We start from the raw sequence: 20,512 nt of genomic DNA, 5'->3' as shown, positions 1-20,512 counted from the left end.
TTTCCCAGACATGAGAAATGTAAACTATTATTGACATCCAACCCCATTCAGTCCTCATACATCATATGTATGTGTTATATTGCATTGCTTTGACTGTTGTCTGTAGATCCCACCTTCTACCACACCATGATTGGTTGATTTATTACAATCCCTGCACGCTATTGGTTAAATTACTTTTCAGTCATTACCTTCAGCAAGTAGGAAAAAAATAGGAAAACAAAGTCAAAACCTGGACATTTTATGTAACTTTATGTAAAATCACAGCCAGGACAAAGAGGATATATATTAATAATGAACATTTATTACTCATTTATTACACAAATTGGAACCTTCTGTGCATGTTGAAGGAACACAAACATTCTCTCCTACCCTTCCACTGCCAACTGTTTCATGGCTTTTCTGATAAAAAATAGCAGTAATCGAAATTTTGACCATAAAAGCTGGTTTCGACAGGTTAACTTCTCAGAAGTTGGAAGTTTTAAAAGTGACTAGAGAGCATTTCACTCAATAGATTTTCACTAAAGCTTGTGAAAACATACAATTATTTGACCCGTTTCTACAGTGTGTAAGTGAAACAGCAGCGTACAGCTACTCCACACATATGCACAACGAAAAACGCATTTATACACAGTTATATTTGAACACAAATCTTAATTTCTTCTGCACCATTAAGTCTTCCAGCTCCTCAAGTCCCTCTAAGGTACAGTGCAGTATATATGGTATATGGTCATTTAGGGACCACGTCTAACGGAATAATGTCTTTTTAATATGTTGCACTTTCGCATGTCTCATACACTTAACATGATTAGTTTAACCCTCAGATGGCTTGTACTCTCTCCCTCTCATTATTAAAGCTCATTACGCCCCTGAGTAGAACAGCACGATACAGCAGTATCAGCACACGTTTCAATATAACCTGTATAACCTGATATAATATGCAACTAAAAATGACCCTAGATCAGCACTGTTACTCTAATGAGTTTTATAGATGTAACCCCAGGACAATCAGGAACCCTGCTTTAAATGGGTTTGTATTCAAGGGGCTTTTGTTTTCTAGGGAAAAGAAAAAGTGTGACTCTAATTATTTTAGGAGAGTTTTTCATCTATCCGTCTGTCCATCTATCTATCTAAATAATTACATGGTACATCTCAATAACACTTTAAACACACTATAAACAGGTACAAGAATAATGGCCATATAAAAATCAAAAGTAAATATTAAAGCAATCATAGTTTAACTGTTTTAATTGTCCCAATATAATTATATATTGTGAATTTATCTTTTATATGTATACAGTATATAAAATTTAAGGGGGTCTGAATACTTTCCGTACCCACTGTATATACAGTATATATATATACTACATATACAACTACTGACACGGAAGATAATAAATTGTTGAATGAATTCATTATTTTTGTTTTCTTTAAGTATTTTTATAGCTTCATAAAATTACAGCTGAACCACTGATGTCACACTGATGGACTATTTTAAGGATGTCCTTACTATCTTTCTGGACCTTGAACGTTGCGTGGCTGTCTATGGAGGGTCAGAAAGGTCTCGAATTCCATCAAAAATATCTTCATTTGTGTTCTGAAGATGAACAAAGGTCTTATAGGTTTGAAATGACAGGGTGAGTGAATTTTCATTTTTAGGTGAACTATCCCTTTAACAGAACAATGAAAATAATCTATAGCCACAACACTACAGTGTATTGCTCTGTTATGTGTGGTGCTTCCACTTGTAAATCTTAAACCAGGGATTTAAATGTTTTTGTATATTAAAAAAAAAAAAACTGACATTGTTGCCGTATTTATAGTAAACATTGTCGGTTCTCCATCATCAAGCCTGAGTAGCCATTCTCCCATCTACAAGATGATTTTAATCATCCATTGCCTTTTATTATTTAATAAGATCAATTAGCGTGCTTAATTGGTCCAAACGAGCTGTTTGTAGCTGATGAAGGCTGTGATGGATGATGGGATTATCAGCAAATTGAGGAAAGCTGTTTCTCTCAGGGACTTTCTCCCTGCTCTCATTCACGTCTCCTGGGTCTTTCCTGGTCTCAATCATCTACAGGCACAGTGTCTCAGAAAAAGCGAGTCTGACTTGCCCAGCTGTTCCCAGAAGTCAATGCGTTTACTGATTCTGGCGTTCTGACGCAGACATTTGTGGGAAACTGCCAGCATTCACGTAAGCGGACACGGCTTTAAATGAGACATGAGTCAAAGTACTGCTCAAAGCTGGCTTGATTATGCATAAATCTGTCTAATCGGTCGGGACATGCTGACCGAACATATCAGGGAGTCTTGACACAGAAAGCTGGCCGGTCTCAACTCAGAGGGATCCCAGGAGCCCTTGCATCTGCTGAGGAAGGCCAGAGGGAAGGATCCCAGACCGGTTTATTTTGATCCTTTTGTCGCCCGTCCCAAACCCCCACTTTTGGCACTGACCAGGCTGTGCAATTCCATCTTATCCCAAGACGTAATTACCATTTTAATTAGCAGGGGCTTGAGAATTAATAATCCCTCATCATATGGCTTTGGGCATGAAAATTCATAATCCCTTTAGTCAGTTATGTATTCTGGGTCAGACAGTAGATCAGACTGCAGCCATTGTGAGTGTCTTCATGAACTATTTGTTTAGTCTGCGTTTAATTAACCACACAGACTCCTTGAAAGTTACATCACTTAGGTTGAATGTATTCTGAGTGTTTGTGTGTGACGCGTCTGGGACGTTGCTCAGATGATTGAATACTGATCTGCTGTCTGGAGGAGCCAAGTTGTTCTCAGGAAGTCACACAAGTCGTGTCATTTGTAAGCTATGAAACAGACATGAGCAGAGACGCTGAGCTTCTTAAATAATGTTACTTTTTTATTGCATGTGGCTATTCAGAATCAATACAATTCTAAAGCAATGCTAATTACACTAAGTTTAAATTATCATTTCTAAGTAGCATCACAATGCAAAGAATATGAAGTATATACAATGGAAGACACAGGAAAAAAAAAAAAAAACACTCGCTCAGGCATTGAAATATTCAAGCTTCCCATACTGAGAAACAGCATTCGCATAAGAACACTGCTGAAATTACTGTTAGGATTCAACAGCAAAACAGAACAAGAAAAAAAAAAAAGAACACTTTTCCATTTAAAAGTTGTCAGAAAAAAAAAGGTGTACAGCAAAAAATTCTCTTATGGTTTTAAATATATTAACAGTATTTATACATTTGGTTCCTTTCTGTAAACTAATCTTTTAAAAAAAATGTAAATATTGCATATGCCGTTTGTGAATTTGTACCTATTTTTGTAATATCAAGTATTATTCACTGAATTTTATATATTTTTATATCATAGCATTATCAAATATCCTCGAAGTGGCATTTATCATACAGTGTACATACTTTTACAAACGTACTGAAGAATTAGAAAAGAAACGCGCCAGGCCAAAGTTCAGCCTTTGGCATGTACCTTCATTAGTGCTTTAGTTGTTTGGGGGAAATTCATTCAAACACGTACCATATATATATCTATATACAAAAAGACATAAGTTATCATCTTTAACTTAAAAACGTCAGTTGCAATCTCTTTATACACTATGTACAGCTTTCTAGGCAAACATTTTCATATACTTAAGTCAAGTTGTGTGTGTGTATGTTGTACTTTGTTTCGCTTGCTTGCGTACGACTCTGCCTCTGTTGGTGGATGTTTAGGCCGTGTGTTTGGTCTCCTGCAGGGAGATCTCCAGAATACTCTACATTCAAAAGTGTCTTGTGTTACAATCCAAGGAGTTTGTAAGTGCAAGACAAAGCATTGGTTCTGACGAGTCTATCCCTGTCTGACGGTAGGGAGCAGCATTAATGGTGTCAGGCCTTCTGAGACGTCCCTGAATCTATCACTCTCTCTTGAGCCGACGGCTGCGGGTGTAAGGCCAAGGGAAGCCTGTGTGTTCAGAGCAGTGAGAGAGGGCACGTCAGCAGAGGCTTCTGGGTTGTTAAAGACAGTGAGTTAAAGTGTGCTAGCGTGCCTAGGCTTGAGGTGAGGTGCTCCTCTCTCTGACCTGAGGCGCACGACATCATTCATCTAGCGTACCGTAAGGGTTGTGTGTTAATCGCAATGTGGCTTCGTTCCAAAACTGATAACTCCTCTGCTCTGGAAGTCTACTTTGCATATGTGCGGGGTGGCGGGCAGGCGGCCACCCGTCCGGTCCTTAACCAGCTCCGATAAATAGTATTATATTAAAATCCTTTAAATATCTGTGTAGAATGCAAAACAACATTAATAGATCTTTGATTGCAGCGCAAGGCCTTCCTCCGCTGCAGTACAAGACATTCAATTACCATGGCAAACAGTAATCTTTGATACTCTCGTGAGTGTATGCAGGTCCTCCAGATAACACTGTTTGACAGTACAGTCAGTAAGGCTTTGGATTGGTGGTTTTTTTTTTTGTTTGTTTGTTTTGTTTTTTAAGAAAACATTCACTTGTAAAAATAAATTAATTTCTCAATATATATTCTTTTTGTAAGTCATAACCTGGCTCGTTCTGAGGTAGGGTTTTCAAGTGACTGCTTTTTCCGATTTCCAATTGTTGAGTAAATTTCTGAAATGCCACCTCTGTGCAGTGTTGCGAACACATGCACGCATACACGCCACTGCCGCGAATAAATAAGCGACTTGTGCGACACAGGTATGCGTGCGTGTGCAGGTTAGATGTCTTTCCTCGTGTTTGGTTCACAGGGTTTGGGGGGGGGGTTTGAGGGACACTGGCCACTCGAAGTCCAGAACTCATTACAAAACCAGTGAAAAAGGTCCATAACACAAAAACTGAGGGAAGGGATTTTAGTGAGTAACAGATGGACAGGAAGTCCCGCCTCTGTGTCTTTGAGTCATCGTCATGCCTCGCGCTGGGGTCAAGTGTCCGTGTTGCTGTGACGACGGCCATTTGAATGGATTCAGGAGGTCAAGGATCAACAAAGAGCTGAAGAAGCAGCAGCAGCAGCAACGTGGTCCATCTGTCCACAGGAGCGCCTCCTCTCCTCCTCTCGATGGATGGGAGATGAAGGAGCTTTAATGGGGAGACTGGCTCTGTTTAGTCTGCAAGAAACGAGAGAGAGAGAGAGAAAGAAGCACATTAATGCAATGTCTATAAATATCCAGACAGAGAAAGCACACGAACCAATAAAACACAATGTTCCTTGAGATCAACACGGTCGTGCTGCTGTCACATAGCACAACAGCCTTTTATGGGCATTCACTAATGTTTCTGCATTTTTCTGAAATACTATCATATTCCTCTGTGCCTTGTCTGGAAAATCTTCCCTTTTCACACAGTGGTGTGTGTTTTTCCATGGTCATCCGTATGTGATTTATACATGAGGAATGAAGCAGACTAGTGGGGGGATAAAAGGTTACATGCTCCCCCTCTCTCATTCTCTCCTTTACCAAGTAAGGAATGTGCGCTCTTTCGCTAAGAGCAACAGAAGTGGCAGGTGCTCAGAGACAGACGAGGGAAACACTCGTTGACATTTAGCACTATGCAGCTGACGGAAAGAGCACAAAAATACAACACATCCACTACCGTACCGCACAGCCTTAAATGTTCAGCAACATCCATGTAAAATGCCATTTAATATTAAATTAGTGCTGTCAATTGATTAAAAACAAACAAACTAATTAAATCGCACATTTTTTCTGAAATTAATCGCGATTAATCCCACCTAACATCAAAGTTTTTAAATATACTTTTATATTGCAATAATTCCACATTCAATCTTCAAATTAATGTACAAACAACATAAACAATATTACATAGACAATATATATATATTTTTTATATTTGTTTAAATGGACATTTTTTTATGATTGAAGGCCAGTATCATTGATACCAATACTGATTTCTCTATAAAATTGCTTCATGACTTAACTGACCACAACACTGGACACACGTAGTTTATTTCAAGCTTTAATATGAAATGATACAGGCTACAGCGCGCGTCGGCTCCACACGCACTATGAGCACAGTACCGTTTACGCATCTGAAACGTCTCCTGTTTGATGTGGTCATAAAGACGTTCTGCGACTGAATAAACGCACTTCGTGTCAAGAGAAAAAGTGACAGAAACAGCAGTTGTGAGAGGGGTGGCCAATCCTAGCCCCGCCCCTGCGTTAATTGCGTTAAATATTTTTAACGCGTTAAACTGAAAAAAATAATCGCCTGCGTTAACGCGCTAATTTTGACACCGCTAATTTAAATATATAAATTTAGAATTTATTGTTCTAAAGATGCAATTCCAACATTTCTGGGTTGGGAAGCAAGTGTCACATCTGCTTACACTTTTTGAGGGAACAGATCTGGGGTGCGTTTCCCAAAACAACTACGGTTGTTAATTCCATTGAACTCTACTGGTAACAACGGAATTTGCGACCATAGTTGCTTTTGGGAAACGCACCCCTGATTGTTTCTGGCATGTTAAACTGGAATAGGGCAGGGGGTTTACAAACTAGGATATTGGGACCCCCGGGGGCTAAAAGGAGGTCTGCAGAAAATTTGAATCTTTAGATGTCTTTTTAAAGGTTTGTTTTGGCAAACACCTTGCTGACTTTACAAAATGATGCTTAATATTTTTCTCTCATTGCATAAATGGGTCTTTATAGATAGAAAAGTTCATAAATAGCTAGATGTAGAGCAACACATCTAAACACGGGTCTCTCCTGGTTAACTGTACATGAGACATATAGTGAGATAAGAAACAATAGTTTGTGTGTGCACATTACCACAATCATAAAATAATAATTCCTGCCAATGCAAGAATCCATCCTGTTTGAATGGTCTCATAAGAGAGAGAGAGAAAGAAAGAGAGAGAGAAATGACTTGCAATACCTTTATGTTTGAAATGTAAATATCAAAGTGTCATTTGACAGTTTGCTTCTCTCTCTTGCTGCTGTCTGGGTTCTGTTTACAAGACTAGATCGCTGACCTCCTGACCTCTCACTCGTTGTACTTGTTTGTGAGATTTCATTTGCATGTAGGCCTCACACTGGGCGGAAGTCTCTGCAAACACAAACCCCTCATGGGCCTGTCATGCCTGGCCGTGCTCTAACGCCGGCCCCCTCCGATCTCCTCCTCCTGCTTTTCATCCGCCTAGAACAAGAGGTGTTTTCATAGAGCGAGACTCACTCTCACACACACTTAACAAACCCTTGATTCACGGCCATCGGCTATACGGCACGCCATAATCGCTCCCATTATCTGGACTGCCCGCACACATTCCGAACACTTCCGCATATGAGCTCGATATCACAACATCCACTCCAACAGGGATGGAAGTAATTCCCATGAACATCAGTAGGGCTGCATTCTCTCATGGAGAGCCGGGTAAAGTCAGGGAGGAGGGGCCAGCGAGAGGTCAAGCATTTTCACGGTCGTAAAGAGCCTCATCTTTCCCTGCCCTTTGATACCTCCCTCTGTGTGGTATTACGAGGTATTACTCTTCCGGTTAAGTGCTGACAGAACTGTTTTCTCATGGCCAACTAGTGAAGACAGAGAAAAAGCGAGAGAGAGGAAGAGTAGGTGCTTTCCTATTGTCCTTTCAACTTTACAGACTGTGGGAAAAACAGCAGAAAACATGTTTACACTACTGCCTCACCCTGATGGTAAAAAAACCACAAAAAAAACCCCACAACCGAACAACAATGATGAAAACTATACCTACAACAGTAACAATGGCAAACACCATTTGGAAAAACACAAAAAAAAAAAAAAAAGTGTAAACAATTGGTTCCAGCCCTGGCTTCTGATTGGCCAATGCACTGAATGCAACATCCCAAGTTTTAACTTTTACTCTGAAAAGACTCTGTTGTCCTATTAAAGTAGTCCATTTCATAAACAAATGATTTTTATGAACTGATTATTTTTAGTGAATCAAAAACTCATCAGATTTCCGTTCTGTTGATTATCTTCATTAAATAAACTGCAACTAAACTGGGGTGCGTTTCCCAAAAGCATCGTTAGCCAACTATGGTCACAAGTTCGGTTGTTACCAACATAGTTCAACGATTCGGTGTTTCCCAAAACCATAGTTCAAAAGAGCATTCGCAAACAGCGTCATAAATGTACGTGGTTGGAACTACAGCTTTTAACCTGTGGTAGAAGCATAGTTTCTTGTTAGTAAGACATATAGGCTTAAATAAATTATGCTCTTGAGCACAATAAGCAAGGTAACATGATATACAATGTATATATTCCATTCGCTCTAAATGTAAATGCATTTTAATCAGTTTATTTTTGCGCGTCCTCAAGCGCAGTTTTTGAAGAGTGCGCATGTGCACAAATGCCTAAGGGAACCCTGGAGTATGAATCAAACATCAAAATGACAGGGATCAAAAAATTGTAAATTAGTCATCAGGTGCTATGTCCAATACAGCAGCATCTTAGAGATCTCTAATCAGCTAAATAGCAGAAATTATTCCACCACATGCGTGTGACGTAATTAACAATGGCCCTAAATTGTTAAACTAATATGGTTCAAACGACGGAGATGTGACCGCATTTGGGAAACAGTCGTGACTAGGAGGTTTGTTTCCACAACACTGCATCGTACTATGGTGGTTAATCAGCGAGTTACGTCATTGTGCAGGAAATGCACCCCTGCATAGTTTGGGTCCTGTTATTTATTTATTTATTAATTTATCATGTTACATTATGTTATAAAGTCAGAAGATTCACTTTATTATTTACACTATTAGCTGAGTTTGTAAAAAGTTTGGCCTAATGGAGGCTATAATGTGTGTCCAGCTTCTAGTCACCCATAAATGGATAAATGACATTATATGACTTAACCAACTTCACTGTCTCCACCTCTAAAACAAAGGCGCTATATTGACTACAGAAACATCAATGTAACCTCTTACATGACAGCGCAGTGGAAACCTTGATGTGAACTTGAGCTTGGCTGCTCATATCCATACTCTCAGAGTACCATGTTGGGTGGTTTGCTTTCGTCATGTGTATAAATAGACTCAAAATAGACAAGAGATCTCTTTCCCCCTCTCGTTGATTCTCACATTCACACTCATGCCACAGGGCTGGAGTCATGTGAGTCTGTGTGTGTGTGTGTGTGTGGAGGTCAGAGAGGCAGCTTGAATTTCACACAGCTAATTAAGCAAGAGGAAGCTTGGCTATTCCATGATGTCCCATTCTGATCCGGAAAGGCAGAAAGAAAAAAACAGCACCAATGAATGAGGGGAAAGAAAGAGCCATGAGGTCATGGGACAAGCACTCAACAGAGACACAGAGAGATGAATGAGCAGAGGGCGGAACTGGATATATTGTATCTGTCTTTTTCTCAAACTCTGATCCAGCTTTATTCAGTGTGTTATTCAGTAATCAACAGCACCACATAAAAAAATTAATTAGATGTTACTTGAGCTATGCTATGTTATAGTCAAACAGTGTTATCTTAGCATTTTTATATATATATTATAGGCCTAGTCTTTCTTAATATTTTGATTTCACTGTTATATTTTCATTTTTATTATTGTTTTTTATATATTTATGTACAGCTTTATTATTATTTATTTTATTTTTTTTCTCCTAATAATTGTATTTTATTTTTAATTTATTTCAATTCATGAAAACAATTTTAATAGTTTTGTTAACAATAACAATACTGAGTCAAACTGATGAACAAATGACTCATTTGAGATGGTTCTTTTAATGGCTCAAACAATTACTATTACTTAACTGAACGAAGTGATGTGACTGACACAAGTATGGACTTATGTTAAGCAAAGACACTTTGCATACTTACGATTAATCAAATTAAGTATCAAAATCAGAACATTACATAGCTAAAATTTAATAATAAAAAAACACCAAAAAACTGAATTCTGCAGGATATGCTGCTTCTTACAGCTGAATGAGTAAATAAAAATCAAATCAACAAATATAAAAGCTAAAGGTAAATATGCTCTAATTAAAATATCAGTAAGAGCAGATGGAAACCAGAAGTAGGAGGTCTTCTTGAACCCTATGACCTCAAATTCCCTCCCCCAACTCTCTCCCTCTGGTTTTGTCTCTCAGTGATTTCTCAATCTGTAAACATCTTCAGATCTACATAGCTTAGTGTAACATATTGCTTCCTAAACACATTTATGACATTGAAACATTCCTGTGTCTGTGTGAGAAATCAGCGCAGGTATTTAAAGCAGCTGTAATCCGGACCTCGCTGGTTCAAGTCAACAGCCTGTGAACCCGCTGCCCCCATACCCCAAAAACTATCCCTGCTCCACACACATTTGTCCTGCAACTCATTTTTTATTTATTTCACACAGGTTAAATTTAGCCCCCTGCAGCCAGGCCGGGAACAGTCTGGCGTTCTCACACACATAAAACACACAACTGTTCTCACACACAAGGCATATTTTACAGTAGTGAGGAAAGCAGCTGAGTGACTGACTGTACTGTAAACATGTGCTAGTGTTACTAATTTATTTATCTACGCCAGTCTCATATATCATAGAAGGGGGGTATCAGTTTTAACCCGTGGGGTAGAAATAATGTTTCTGTTCATCTTCACTCAGCAGGATCATCCAGGGACGCTCCCATTAAGGATGTTCACGCTGTCAGCGATTTGCAGTCATTCATTTTTAGTGAGAGTTTGAGGTAGCAAGTGACACACAAAATAAAATTTAAGGCACTCACTCATTCAAATATGGCTGTCTGTGTTACAAAATATTACAAAGTATGTGGACTACTGTACGAGTTCAGGAACGATTTGTTAACACATCTATGACAGATTCTCAGCTCAACGCCAACCTGCAACAGTCTGGACATCATCAACAAAAGGTTATACTGTATGCGTGGTGAGATGATCTTCATGTGTAAATGTCACAGTCTAATCTCATAACACTACAGCCAACAGAGCTCAGCGGTTGTATGGAAATAATCGCCAGCCATGAATAAGAAAGTGTGTGCATAAGGGTGTGTGAGCTCAGCAGATCTCCTAGTCATTCCCTTTTAAACAAATCCAAAAAGCAGCAGCAAAGATAATGTCCAAGGAGCCATTTAAATTCATTTGATGACTGTAAAGCATCACTATATATTCTGCTCCCCCTGCCACACACACACAGATCACTTAGCTCAGCAGGGGAGAAAAGGAGTATTCATTCAGAATCAGGCCACATGCCAAGCAATTATTCCCACACACGACACGTGCTCTTAAAGAGCGTCCTATACAGATTCCAAATGATATTTTCTAGCCACATCCCACTCATTGCCACATGCTAAACACACACACACATACAGATGTTAAGTGTATAGGATGTTAAAGTATTGTATGTTAAATGTTATATACTTTACACGCATACAGAAATGGTGGAGAGTGATGAATGTACCGTGTCCTTTGATCAAAGAAGTCAACGACAGAGGTACAGAAAGTACATTTCTTTTTCCTATAGATACATACTATCTCAAGAAAAATACAAGGGGTACAATATGAAGGTATTATTTGTGAGTAAATCTCACAAAACATGAGAAATTCACATAATAAATAAATAGTTATAGTGGTGATTATGTATTTGGAGTCTTTTTATATTAGAATAAAATGACAGTACAACAGATATTACTGTGATAGCTCATTATTATTTTTTTTTCCATATTGGGGGAGGGGGTATTTGTCATAGCAATGCAAAAATAAATAAATAAAATATGCCTTATTTTTTGATTGCGAGGTGAAACCATAAGGAGATGGCAGGTTTCTTGAAAATCACACGTATGTGTGTGTGTGTGTGTGTGTGCGCATGCATGCCATTTACTTGGTCACCAAATAAAGCTTCTCAACAATGTCTAATCTGTGGCAGCATGTAATCCGCCTTATCTGTGCTGCTAAAAGTAGGGAGCAGTGAGAGCATTTAACAGAACATCTTGGATGAGTTTAACACTATGAAATCTGCTACAATAGCAGGTACTTACAGAGTCAACAACAACAGGACTAAGAGATGAAGGAGGACATGAAGAGAGAGAAAGGATTGGGCTGCAGATTCAGAGTGATGATTGGTGATCGACAGAGTAAAGAAGAAATTAAAATAATCCCTCAAATATGAAAATAATGAGAGGAGATATTAAACGACACAAAGCTAGAATGATGTTGGACTAGGATTCAAAGGAATAGGTGTGTTGTGATGGGGGATGGTCGTCTGAGTCTGTTCTCTAGAAATAAAAGCAGGAAAACTGATAGACAATCTCTCTTTCACTGCTGCACTTTTCAATTAAATCATGTCTATCAAAGCAGAAAGGGGAGGGACTCAGTGTGTCTGCAACAAAAGAGAGATTTCACTTTTATTTCAAGCTTGTGCCAAATGTTTTAACTGGTTATCTGACTGTATCTCCTGTATCTCTCTCTGAGCTGTTGTGTGGGGCAGCAGATGGTCGCTAATCATTAGTGTATTGTCAGGGCTCTGATGGGCCCGATAACCACTGTGCACTGCTTGGAATGGCAGGTGCACGACCCTAGCCCCCACCATCTGCTGGCCTGACCCCTCACACACACTATTCTCAGGGGGAGGCTTCTCTGGAAGCCCATTCGCAGACACACTCAGCTCTCTGAGATGAGTTCTTGGGATGTCCTAATGGTACATTTTTAATAAGACAATGTTTACTCTCTCCTCTAGCACTATTATGAAGGAAGAAACGGAAAGAATCCAGTCTAAGGAAATCAAAGGTAGCCAAAAGCTTCAAGGCCCACAGCGCTCTCAATGCTGCTCTATATCCAAGGCCAGGTCAGAGGTGACCTATTTGACATATTTAACAGTCAATGGCTCAGTGAGGATGCAGATATGAAAAACACTGAAATAAATACGCCAGAGCGTGACAAAAACCAATCAGTCCTAACAAAATGAATGTCGTCATCAACCAGAGTCAAACATCCGGCACACTATGTAAATATGTAGTTGTGTTTGTCAAAGTATGCGTCTGCTTCCCATTCACAAACGTACTATTCAAATCAGTGTGTAAAAGTGACGGGAGGAGGGAAGGAGTGGAATGTGGCATTACAGACGCTGGCGTAGTAAACAGCGCAGCCTATCCGTGCTCTCATCTCTGCTCAATGGATCCCGTACTGGCGCAAGTTCCTATCAGTGAGACTACCAGGTCATTCTACACAAATAAGAGCTCTGTTCTGTCTCTGTGGCTCATCTTTTGTTTTGGTGGAATGTTGTCGGTGGCCAATCACAGGACAGGATGGCTGAGCTCTAGCGAGTGTGTGTCGATGTTTGTGTGAGTTTTCTTTGTGGTCTCCTCCCACTGTTCTAGAGCTTCCGTGGCCTGGAGCTACATATTTCTGCTCCGTCCACTTCTGGAGGTAAACAGAGAACTGCAGAAACACCTGCTCCGCCAGCACAAACACTCTCACACACACCCTAGAGAACATAATTGAGCTTCTGATGTCGTCTGTTTGCCTTGTGTGGTGTGTGCTTCTGCTTCTAGAGTCTTTTGTGAAGTGTCATTCATCAGACAAGTCTCTCTGTCCTTCGAGCGCAATCTTTCACCTTGACGTTTTGTCAGTACAAGGGTCTCAGTAAAATGTAGAGTACTCTTTTTAACACTTATATACATACTTAATGCAATCCCAATTATACAAAGTCACGCTCGACAAGAACAACACCTCCTATCTTGCTACTCGTTTCAATGCGCGAGTCCACGTGAGTCTATATCTGTCTATCAGCCCACATGTTTATCTCTGAGCTACACAAACAACTTTGTTTTTCAAGTCGTGCCGAAAAACAAAAGGTGGGTCGTTCCTTGAAAGAAACCTGGCAGGTCGGAAAAACAAGCCAAGGTTAACCTCTCCGAATGACCTTTGCACACGTCCTGCATTCCTGCCCTGAAACCCTCTACCTGAAAATGGATAAACAACTGACTCACTTGTTTTTATCCGAGCTACTGTTCACTCAAGTATGACACAATGACTAATTCTGATTCAGAGAATGAGTCAAGGTATGATGCAAATATTGGGAATGATTCCTCTTTTGCTGGATTATTGAAATGCGGATATGAGCTTGCTGTCTTTCTCTTTTCCATTTACATCCTCTTAACCTCACCGCATCCCACAGAGTCATCACGCTATTGTCAACATAATGAACATTTCAACTAATAAGCAGCTCCAGTACAGAGGAATAAACCTTTAAATGGGCTGTTTTCATCCTAAACACTCTGCAGGCACGGATGAAGCGATCAGTCTTTGTGAATAAAAACTGCGCCACAGCTTTTAAAGAGGCTTTTCCATCATTCTGACACTCAAGTTTCTCAATTAGCTCTCTCACATAAGAGGGAAATCTGTCATGTGCCACGTTCATCTGGTGCATGAGTAATATGCGGTTGTTATTTTAGCAAAAATAAACTGTCATGTCATATTGGGGCACATTAACTAAGCTAAATAGTCATTCTGAATAAACAATTCAGAGCATAGTAATATGAAAGGAATGACTGTAAACATTAACTAATGAAGGTAGTGAGCTTGCACATCACCAGTTATCTTCAGTTATGAATTCACAAAGCTTACCTTTTACTGTTGTTGCCGTCTCCTTGAACCCAAGGCTGGCATACGGACTGGCATGTATTCCATTGATGCCCTCTTTACAGCAGCTGGCAGCTTTGAACCGGACAAGAGAATCACAGCTGGCGAGTCCTCCATCCATCAAGTTTAAGGCAATGTAGTTAAGTCCATTCTGAAAGCCAGCCGACGTCTCTCTGCACATGGGACTGTTATACTCTTCATCCGATCCGTCGCTGTTCCTCACAGAAACAGAAACATTCTCCACAGAGGCCGAACCGTGCCGCCTGGCGTCGTGTGCGAATGAGGGAAAAACTGGTGTTACGGTGGTGGTTGAGGAAAATGTCTCAGAACTGTGCCGCCTGCGTCCCTGGGGGTCAGCACGAATCACCTTGGCCCCCCGGTCAGGGTCCACCAAGGCCAGAGTGGTGCTCCGCAGCAGAAAAGCCTCAACGGTAGGCACTACCACAGCCTCTTCCACCGTCAGCCTCTGCATGCAGGAGGATGGGCTGATGGTCTGCCCACCTTCTGAGGGCTGCAAGACAGGCTGCGGAGGGGAAGCGGGCACGCCGAACGTCATCTCTGTGTAATCGTCTTTAGCTTTGTCGACCGGGCCCACCGGTGCCACCTGTGCAGTGAGGTGGTACCTCTCTTCTTCCTCCTTTTCCTCAGGGTGGGCGGGGCAGGATGTGAGCTCCGGAAGGGGCTCCAAACGATCAGATGGAGCAGCGTTTCCAGATTTGGGTGACTGCAAACTCACATCAATGTTCATGTAATCAGAGATGGGGGACGTCCTGTGATCGGCGGACGATCCGAGGGATGAGGCTGGGCTCTCGGAGGAAGCAGTGGAGGGCGGAGTGCAACTTTCAGCAACACATCCAAAGTCTATGTTTATGTACTCACCAGGGCTTTTCGGCTCGGAGGGGAGGGGATGCTCATTCATGCTAGGTAATGTCCGAAATGTGTCCAGGGAGAGGCGGGTTGGCCGGCTGATCCTGTGCCGGAGGATGAGGCTGTCTGTGCGGCTTTGTCTTAGAGGATATGGGGATGCTGTGTTCATGGACTCCTCTATTATCCTGTGATTTTGAGGGTTCATGACAACATACTGATCATTGTCTGCATCCTTTAGCATCTGCTGGGGTTTATGACAGCGGGGCAAAGAGTTAAACAAGTGAAGCTGTCGGAGACAGGGAGACTGCTCCATACCCACAGGGCTCAGGTAGTAGTCTGGTGGCGTGACTGAATCTGCAGGTGACATGTTGAGGTACTCACCGTTCGTCGGTTTCCCATCTGAGCTGTCTACAGAGAACTTAGAGCCGCACAGCATCCTCATGTAGCCACTGTCATCCAGAGAACAGCTGTTGGGGGAATTGGTTCTGTAACCATTAGCTATAGTGAGGGGGTGCGTCCTGGGGTTGATTATCTGCTTTGGAGCAGAAACGCACATTGGGCTCATAGGCATGTAGTTGTCAGCCTTCCCCCCTTGAGGGGCCACACCTGGCGTCATTGGCATGTAGCCATCGTCGCCCAGATTACTGCTGGAACTTTTCAGTAGTGATCCGATTTCGATGTCCCCGTAATCCTCGGGGTATGTGACTTTTGGGGATGCGGTGTGAGAGCTGCGCCCCGAATGGCCTCCAGTTGTGTAAGTAGCTCTCATGAGCGTGTACTCGTCCAGTGAAGCTGAGGACACTTGTGATGGCACCCTCTTCTGGTAAGGCATGGTGAGGGAGTGCGTCCTCTTTCTGTAGGCATTCTCCAGATCTCCTCTGCTTTCCTCAACTGCTGCCCGGACGCTTCTCCGTCCACAGCTATTGGGCCTCTCCATGATCATGTATCCGTACAGGTCGCTTGGGGGGGTGTCAGTGAGCGACTCGGGTGTGTTGCTTCGGTTCGCTGCTAAAAGATGCCGTATATCACCCGGGCTGGAGCTGCACTCATCGCAGGAGATGAAGCCGGCATCGCTGGGGGAGCCCGAAATGGAAGCAGTGCAGCTGGAGGGGCGAGGGCCGCCTTCTATGTTATTGCCACAGGACATGCTGACAGGGCTGGCAGCCGAGGGAGGGGAGTGAGACACAGGCATGCACATGGATTTACTATGCTGCAGGGATGACGCCTCAAATGTTCTGCATGGGCGAGCTGTCACTGTGTTGGAGCGGCTCAGGTGCGTCCTGTTCACACCTGGGCTGATGGGGCTGCCGTCGCCCTCACTTGCCGTGCGAATCCTACAAGACGTCAGTTTCGTCACGGGAGAGGTCGCTGCCACGCTGTCGGTGCGCGAGCGCCGCTGCAGCCCGGTTTGACTCGGCGGGAGGTTGTTAAAGTGCCGCCTGGTGGGCACAGAGATGGGGTTGCTACCTGAGGACTGGCTTTTGCTGCGCGGGCGGAACTCTGACATCTCTTTCATGGCTTTCATCGCCTCCAAAATAGTCTCGTGAATGTTTTGTGCCACCACCGAGTCATCCGCCTGCATCCACAACTCGCCGGGTCCGATGGAAGCGGACCGGCCAACCTCGATGAAGAAGAAGCTGTCTGAGTGTCCGCATCGGCGGATATTCATCAGCTGTAAAATCACCGACGCCGCCTCCGTGTTGAGTTTGACGAAGCTGATAGTTCGGCTGGATAAACACAGTCTGTAAACGCCCGTTAAATTCCTGCTCTGTCCGAGTCCTTTTGATTTCAGATTGACCTGCCAAACCTCCTTGTAAGTGGCGGAGACGGGCGTTATCACGCCGTAGCTCGCCTCATCAAAACCGACGAGGGATGACGCCGAATTATTCGCGGAGCCGTCGCTCACTTTCCCCTCGTTCATTAAATCCGTTAAGACCGTGTACCAGTCCTCCTGTTCCTGCTCGTTTTCGGCAGCCACAGCAAAATACTCGTCCTTGGTGTAAAGGGCGATAAGGTGTTTGTGTTTGGCATCGGCTCTCTTGTTGATGTTCAGGCACGAGTCCAAAGGTATAACCCGTTTAGCAGTCGACTTGTTTTTCCATTTCTTCTCGCTCTCGTAATACTCCAACCGGGCTCGGGAGCCCTCGCTCGGCTCCCTCAGCACAAAAAACCGCTTGTGTCCGTGCTTCTGTTTCCTCAGATAGCCGCATTTCTTAACGTGGTTGTTGTTCTTTACGGTCATATTTGAAATCAGCTGTCCTCCCGTCGGCGGCGGACTCGCCATTCTCATATATGCTGTGAAGAAAAACTCTCACTTTTCCTTAACTTGTGCTGTCAGTCAGTTAAAATCCTGTCAGACTCTCTTATGGACCCGGCTCGGAGTGTGCGTTCGCTGCGTGGAGCGGTTTAACAGTAAATAACACATATCGCTAAGTGACTGGAGTGAAGAGGAAAAACAACATGTGACGTCCTACACATCCAAGCTTTGGTTACAAAAAAAAAAAAAATAGAAAGAAAAAAATACGCACACACACACAGAAACGAGGCGGTGCAACCTTCTGGGGAAGGCGTACCTCTGTGAATCCGCCCTTTTTAACAGCTCATTGGGCTCATTGGTGGAAATGTCTGATTGACAGTTGATGCGAACCAATCACGTTCTACTCCTATTCGCCGTTCCGCCCCCACTGGAACGTCTCAAGCTACGAGAGAATTGTCAGAGGATCGGTGCGCACCCACTGTGCGTGCTGCTCGGATAGCAGCTCAGTTTTACGGTTTTACATTTTACTCAAATACGGAATAAAATGACTGTGAATAATCTATGGTTTAAATATTCTTGGGTCGTTTTAGGCAACAGCGGGGGTGGTTAAAACAACCAGTAAGTACTGATAGGGGCGCAACTTCTTCTGCATTTTGTAATTTGTTCTTTATTTATATCGTTTTGTGTTCATTTCGCTTATGATTTTGTAAAGTCAAACATCTGAAGCTTCGAATGCGTTTTAGCTCACATAGGCTACCTATCGCAGAATGTCGCAATTCACCATTATTTTTAAGTTCATTTGTCGTTTGCTATGTATTTATACTGTTAAATGATCTGCAAATGTTCTTAGGCTATGTGTGTATTTCGGATGAGGATGACTAGCAAATATCCTGCTTTTTTTTTTTTTTTTTTTTTTTACATTTTAAAGCCATTTGCAAATGTAACTTAAACTACTCATTTATATTAGTAGTATTATTTTAAGTAGGCTATAATACTGTGAGTATTGTTTTGTAAATGTTATTATTGAAAGATCAACCCAGATAACGTCAATAGCCTATAAGCATCATCTCTGCTCTGACGCATCATAAAATTCATACGCAATGCGCGTGACTTAATATGTATTCCTAATATATTACTTAATTCTGCTGACCTCGTTATATTGACGCATTAGGTGCATGGCGAATCATTTAACTGTGAGACTATAAAAAAAAAAAAAGTTTGCGGAGCATCCTCGTTATGTAACGCAACCGGTGCTCTGTATTTACAGAGTCTGAATGCGTCTTGTGTTACGCGACTGCCTCTAGCGTTCCGAATATAGGCAATTATGTGTGTGCGTTTGCCTTGTGTTTGCCTTCCACTGGAAGATTCTTTCCGGTCATTGCCTTTTCCTCACACTCCTCCTTCACAGTGTAATGTACAATACCCCTCCTACACTGCAAGCGAGCGACGCGACGAAAGACGCTCCCGATATGATGAATGAACTGCAAAAACTGCATGCGCACGATAAAGTTAGATTATAGTGCGAGCGTTGTAGTTTGACGCGTCGGCGTCGCTCGCTAGTAGGAGGGTATCGGAGTGTATAAATTAAGCATTTGAGCCCAGAATAGAAGAATGCCAGCGAAACTGTGTCAGTATGTTCATGTGGAAACAGCAGAGCCTCAGTTCTGCTCTAGATTTTGGTGGGTATCAGTGATGACGCTGCGATGCAGGTCTGCTGAGGATTGAGTACGTCAGTGACTGGCTATGTACGTAAAAAGAGAGATGCTTGTACTACTCTCAGATGAACTGAACTGTACTGTCTGGCTGTGCGTTACCCAGTAAGAGCACACGCTTCCCGGGAAAAGATGTCTCATCTGACAGAGGGGAAAAAAGCAAATGAGACTATTTTTGGAAAGCATTTCTCCATCATGTCTGTTTTGAGTGAAATGTATTGATCTAGGCTAATGCATAGTGTTCTTAACTTTCACACTGAAAAAAACAAAATGTGTGGAGTTCTTAATATGTATATAGCCTAATCTATATTAAATATGTGTATTTTATATAAGCCCAATATGTGTGTAATACATAAAACTAGCTTGTACTGTCTTCTGCAGATCATTAAAGTAAACCTTAATATGGGCAGCGTGTTTGTTTAATTAACCACTGATTGTCATTTTATAAATGGTCTCATGTGTATGGCCTTGAAAAAAGCCCCGGAGGAATTGAAGACCGTCCCTTCCTCACATGCAGGTTTTGCTGTCTCAGCTCTCTAGATCGCTTCCTTACTCGGTGGCAAGGTCAATTATACATATCTGTGAATGGGTCAATCAGGGCAACAATCCACTGATTTTACCGGAAAGACTGTGGAAATGAAATCAAAATACCTTACTTACTGCTTCTGTCCTCTGCCCGTGAATAACTCAATTCAACAGCATAGTTGTCACTGGCCCAGTAACGTCATTAATGTGACTGATTTTCACACTGTCACCCTCAATAATAAGCAAATGATAAGCTTGAGTGAAGCAGATATGTATGTCATGTGAAACCTGCTAGAATTAATCGAGTATACTATTATAATTATAACCCCATCCCTGTTTGTGCAATGCAAAGCAGCTGTGTTCATAGCACTGTAAATAATCAAAACTAGCAGCTCAGTCATATGTTGGGTTATATTTATCTTATCTGAATTAAAGGTTTTTGTCATTGTGTAAAGTATATTATTTCCCTAACAAGTACTCCTTTTAAAGGGATGCTTAAGTGTACTGTGGTTATTTTTCACAAGGATAGACTGGTAAAATAGTGAAAGTCTGGCCCAAACTGCCTCTGATGAATAAAA

General features: G+C 41.9%; 1 protein-coding gene across 1 annotated transcript; it reads right to left on the bottom strand.

The window, feature by feature from the left end:
* Nucleotides 1–2,834: 2,834 nt before the first annotated feature.
* On the bottom strand, nucleotides 2,835–19,816 carry irs2b (insulin receptor substrate 2b). The gene is made up of 2 exons (XM_058787346.1): nucleotides 14,559–19,816; nucleotides 2,835–5,094 (listed from the first exon to the last, which is right to left on the bottom strand). Exons 1-2 carry the CDS (start codon nucleotides 17,728–17,730, stop codon nucleotides 5,090–5,092), a joined length of 3,177 nt encoding a protein of 1,058 aa, XP_058643329.1. The 5' UTR covers nucleotides 17,731–19,816; the 3' UTR covers nucleotides 2,835–5,089.
* Between the last annotated feature and the right edge of the window lie 696 nt (nucleotides 19,817–20,512).

The sequence above is a fragment of the Onychostoma macrolepis genome, chromosome 09 (genome assembly GCF_012432095.1).
Source record: "Onychostoma macrolepis isolate SWU-2019 chromosome 09, ASM1243209v1, whole genome shotgun sequence".
Classification (NCBI taxonomy): Eukaryota; Metazoa; Chordata; class Actinopteri; order Cypriniformes; family Cyprinidae; genus Onychostoma; species Onychostoma macrolepis.
Note: the sequence above shows the minus strand (reverse complement) of the source record. Positions and strands in the feature narration are given on the sequence as shown.

What these genes read in the sequence shown, in the direction of transcription:
- irs2b (XM_058787346.1), bottom strand. Translation starts at nt 17,730, where the DNA reads ATGAGAATGGCGAGTCCGCCGCCGACGGGAGGACAGCTGATTTCAAAT.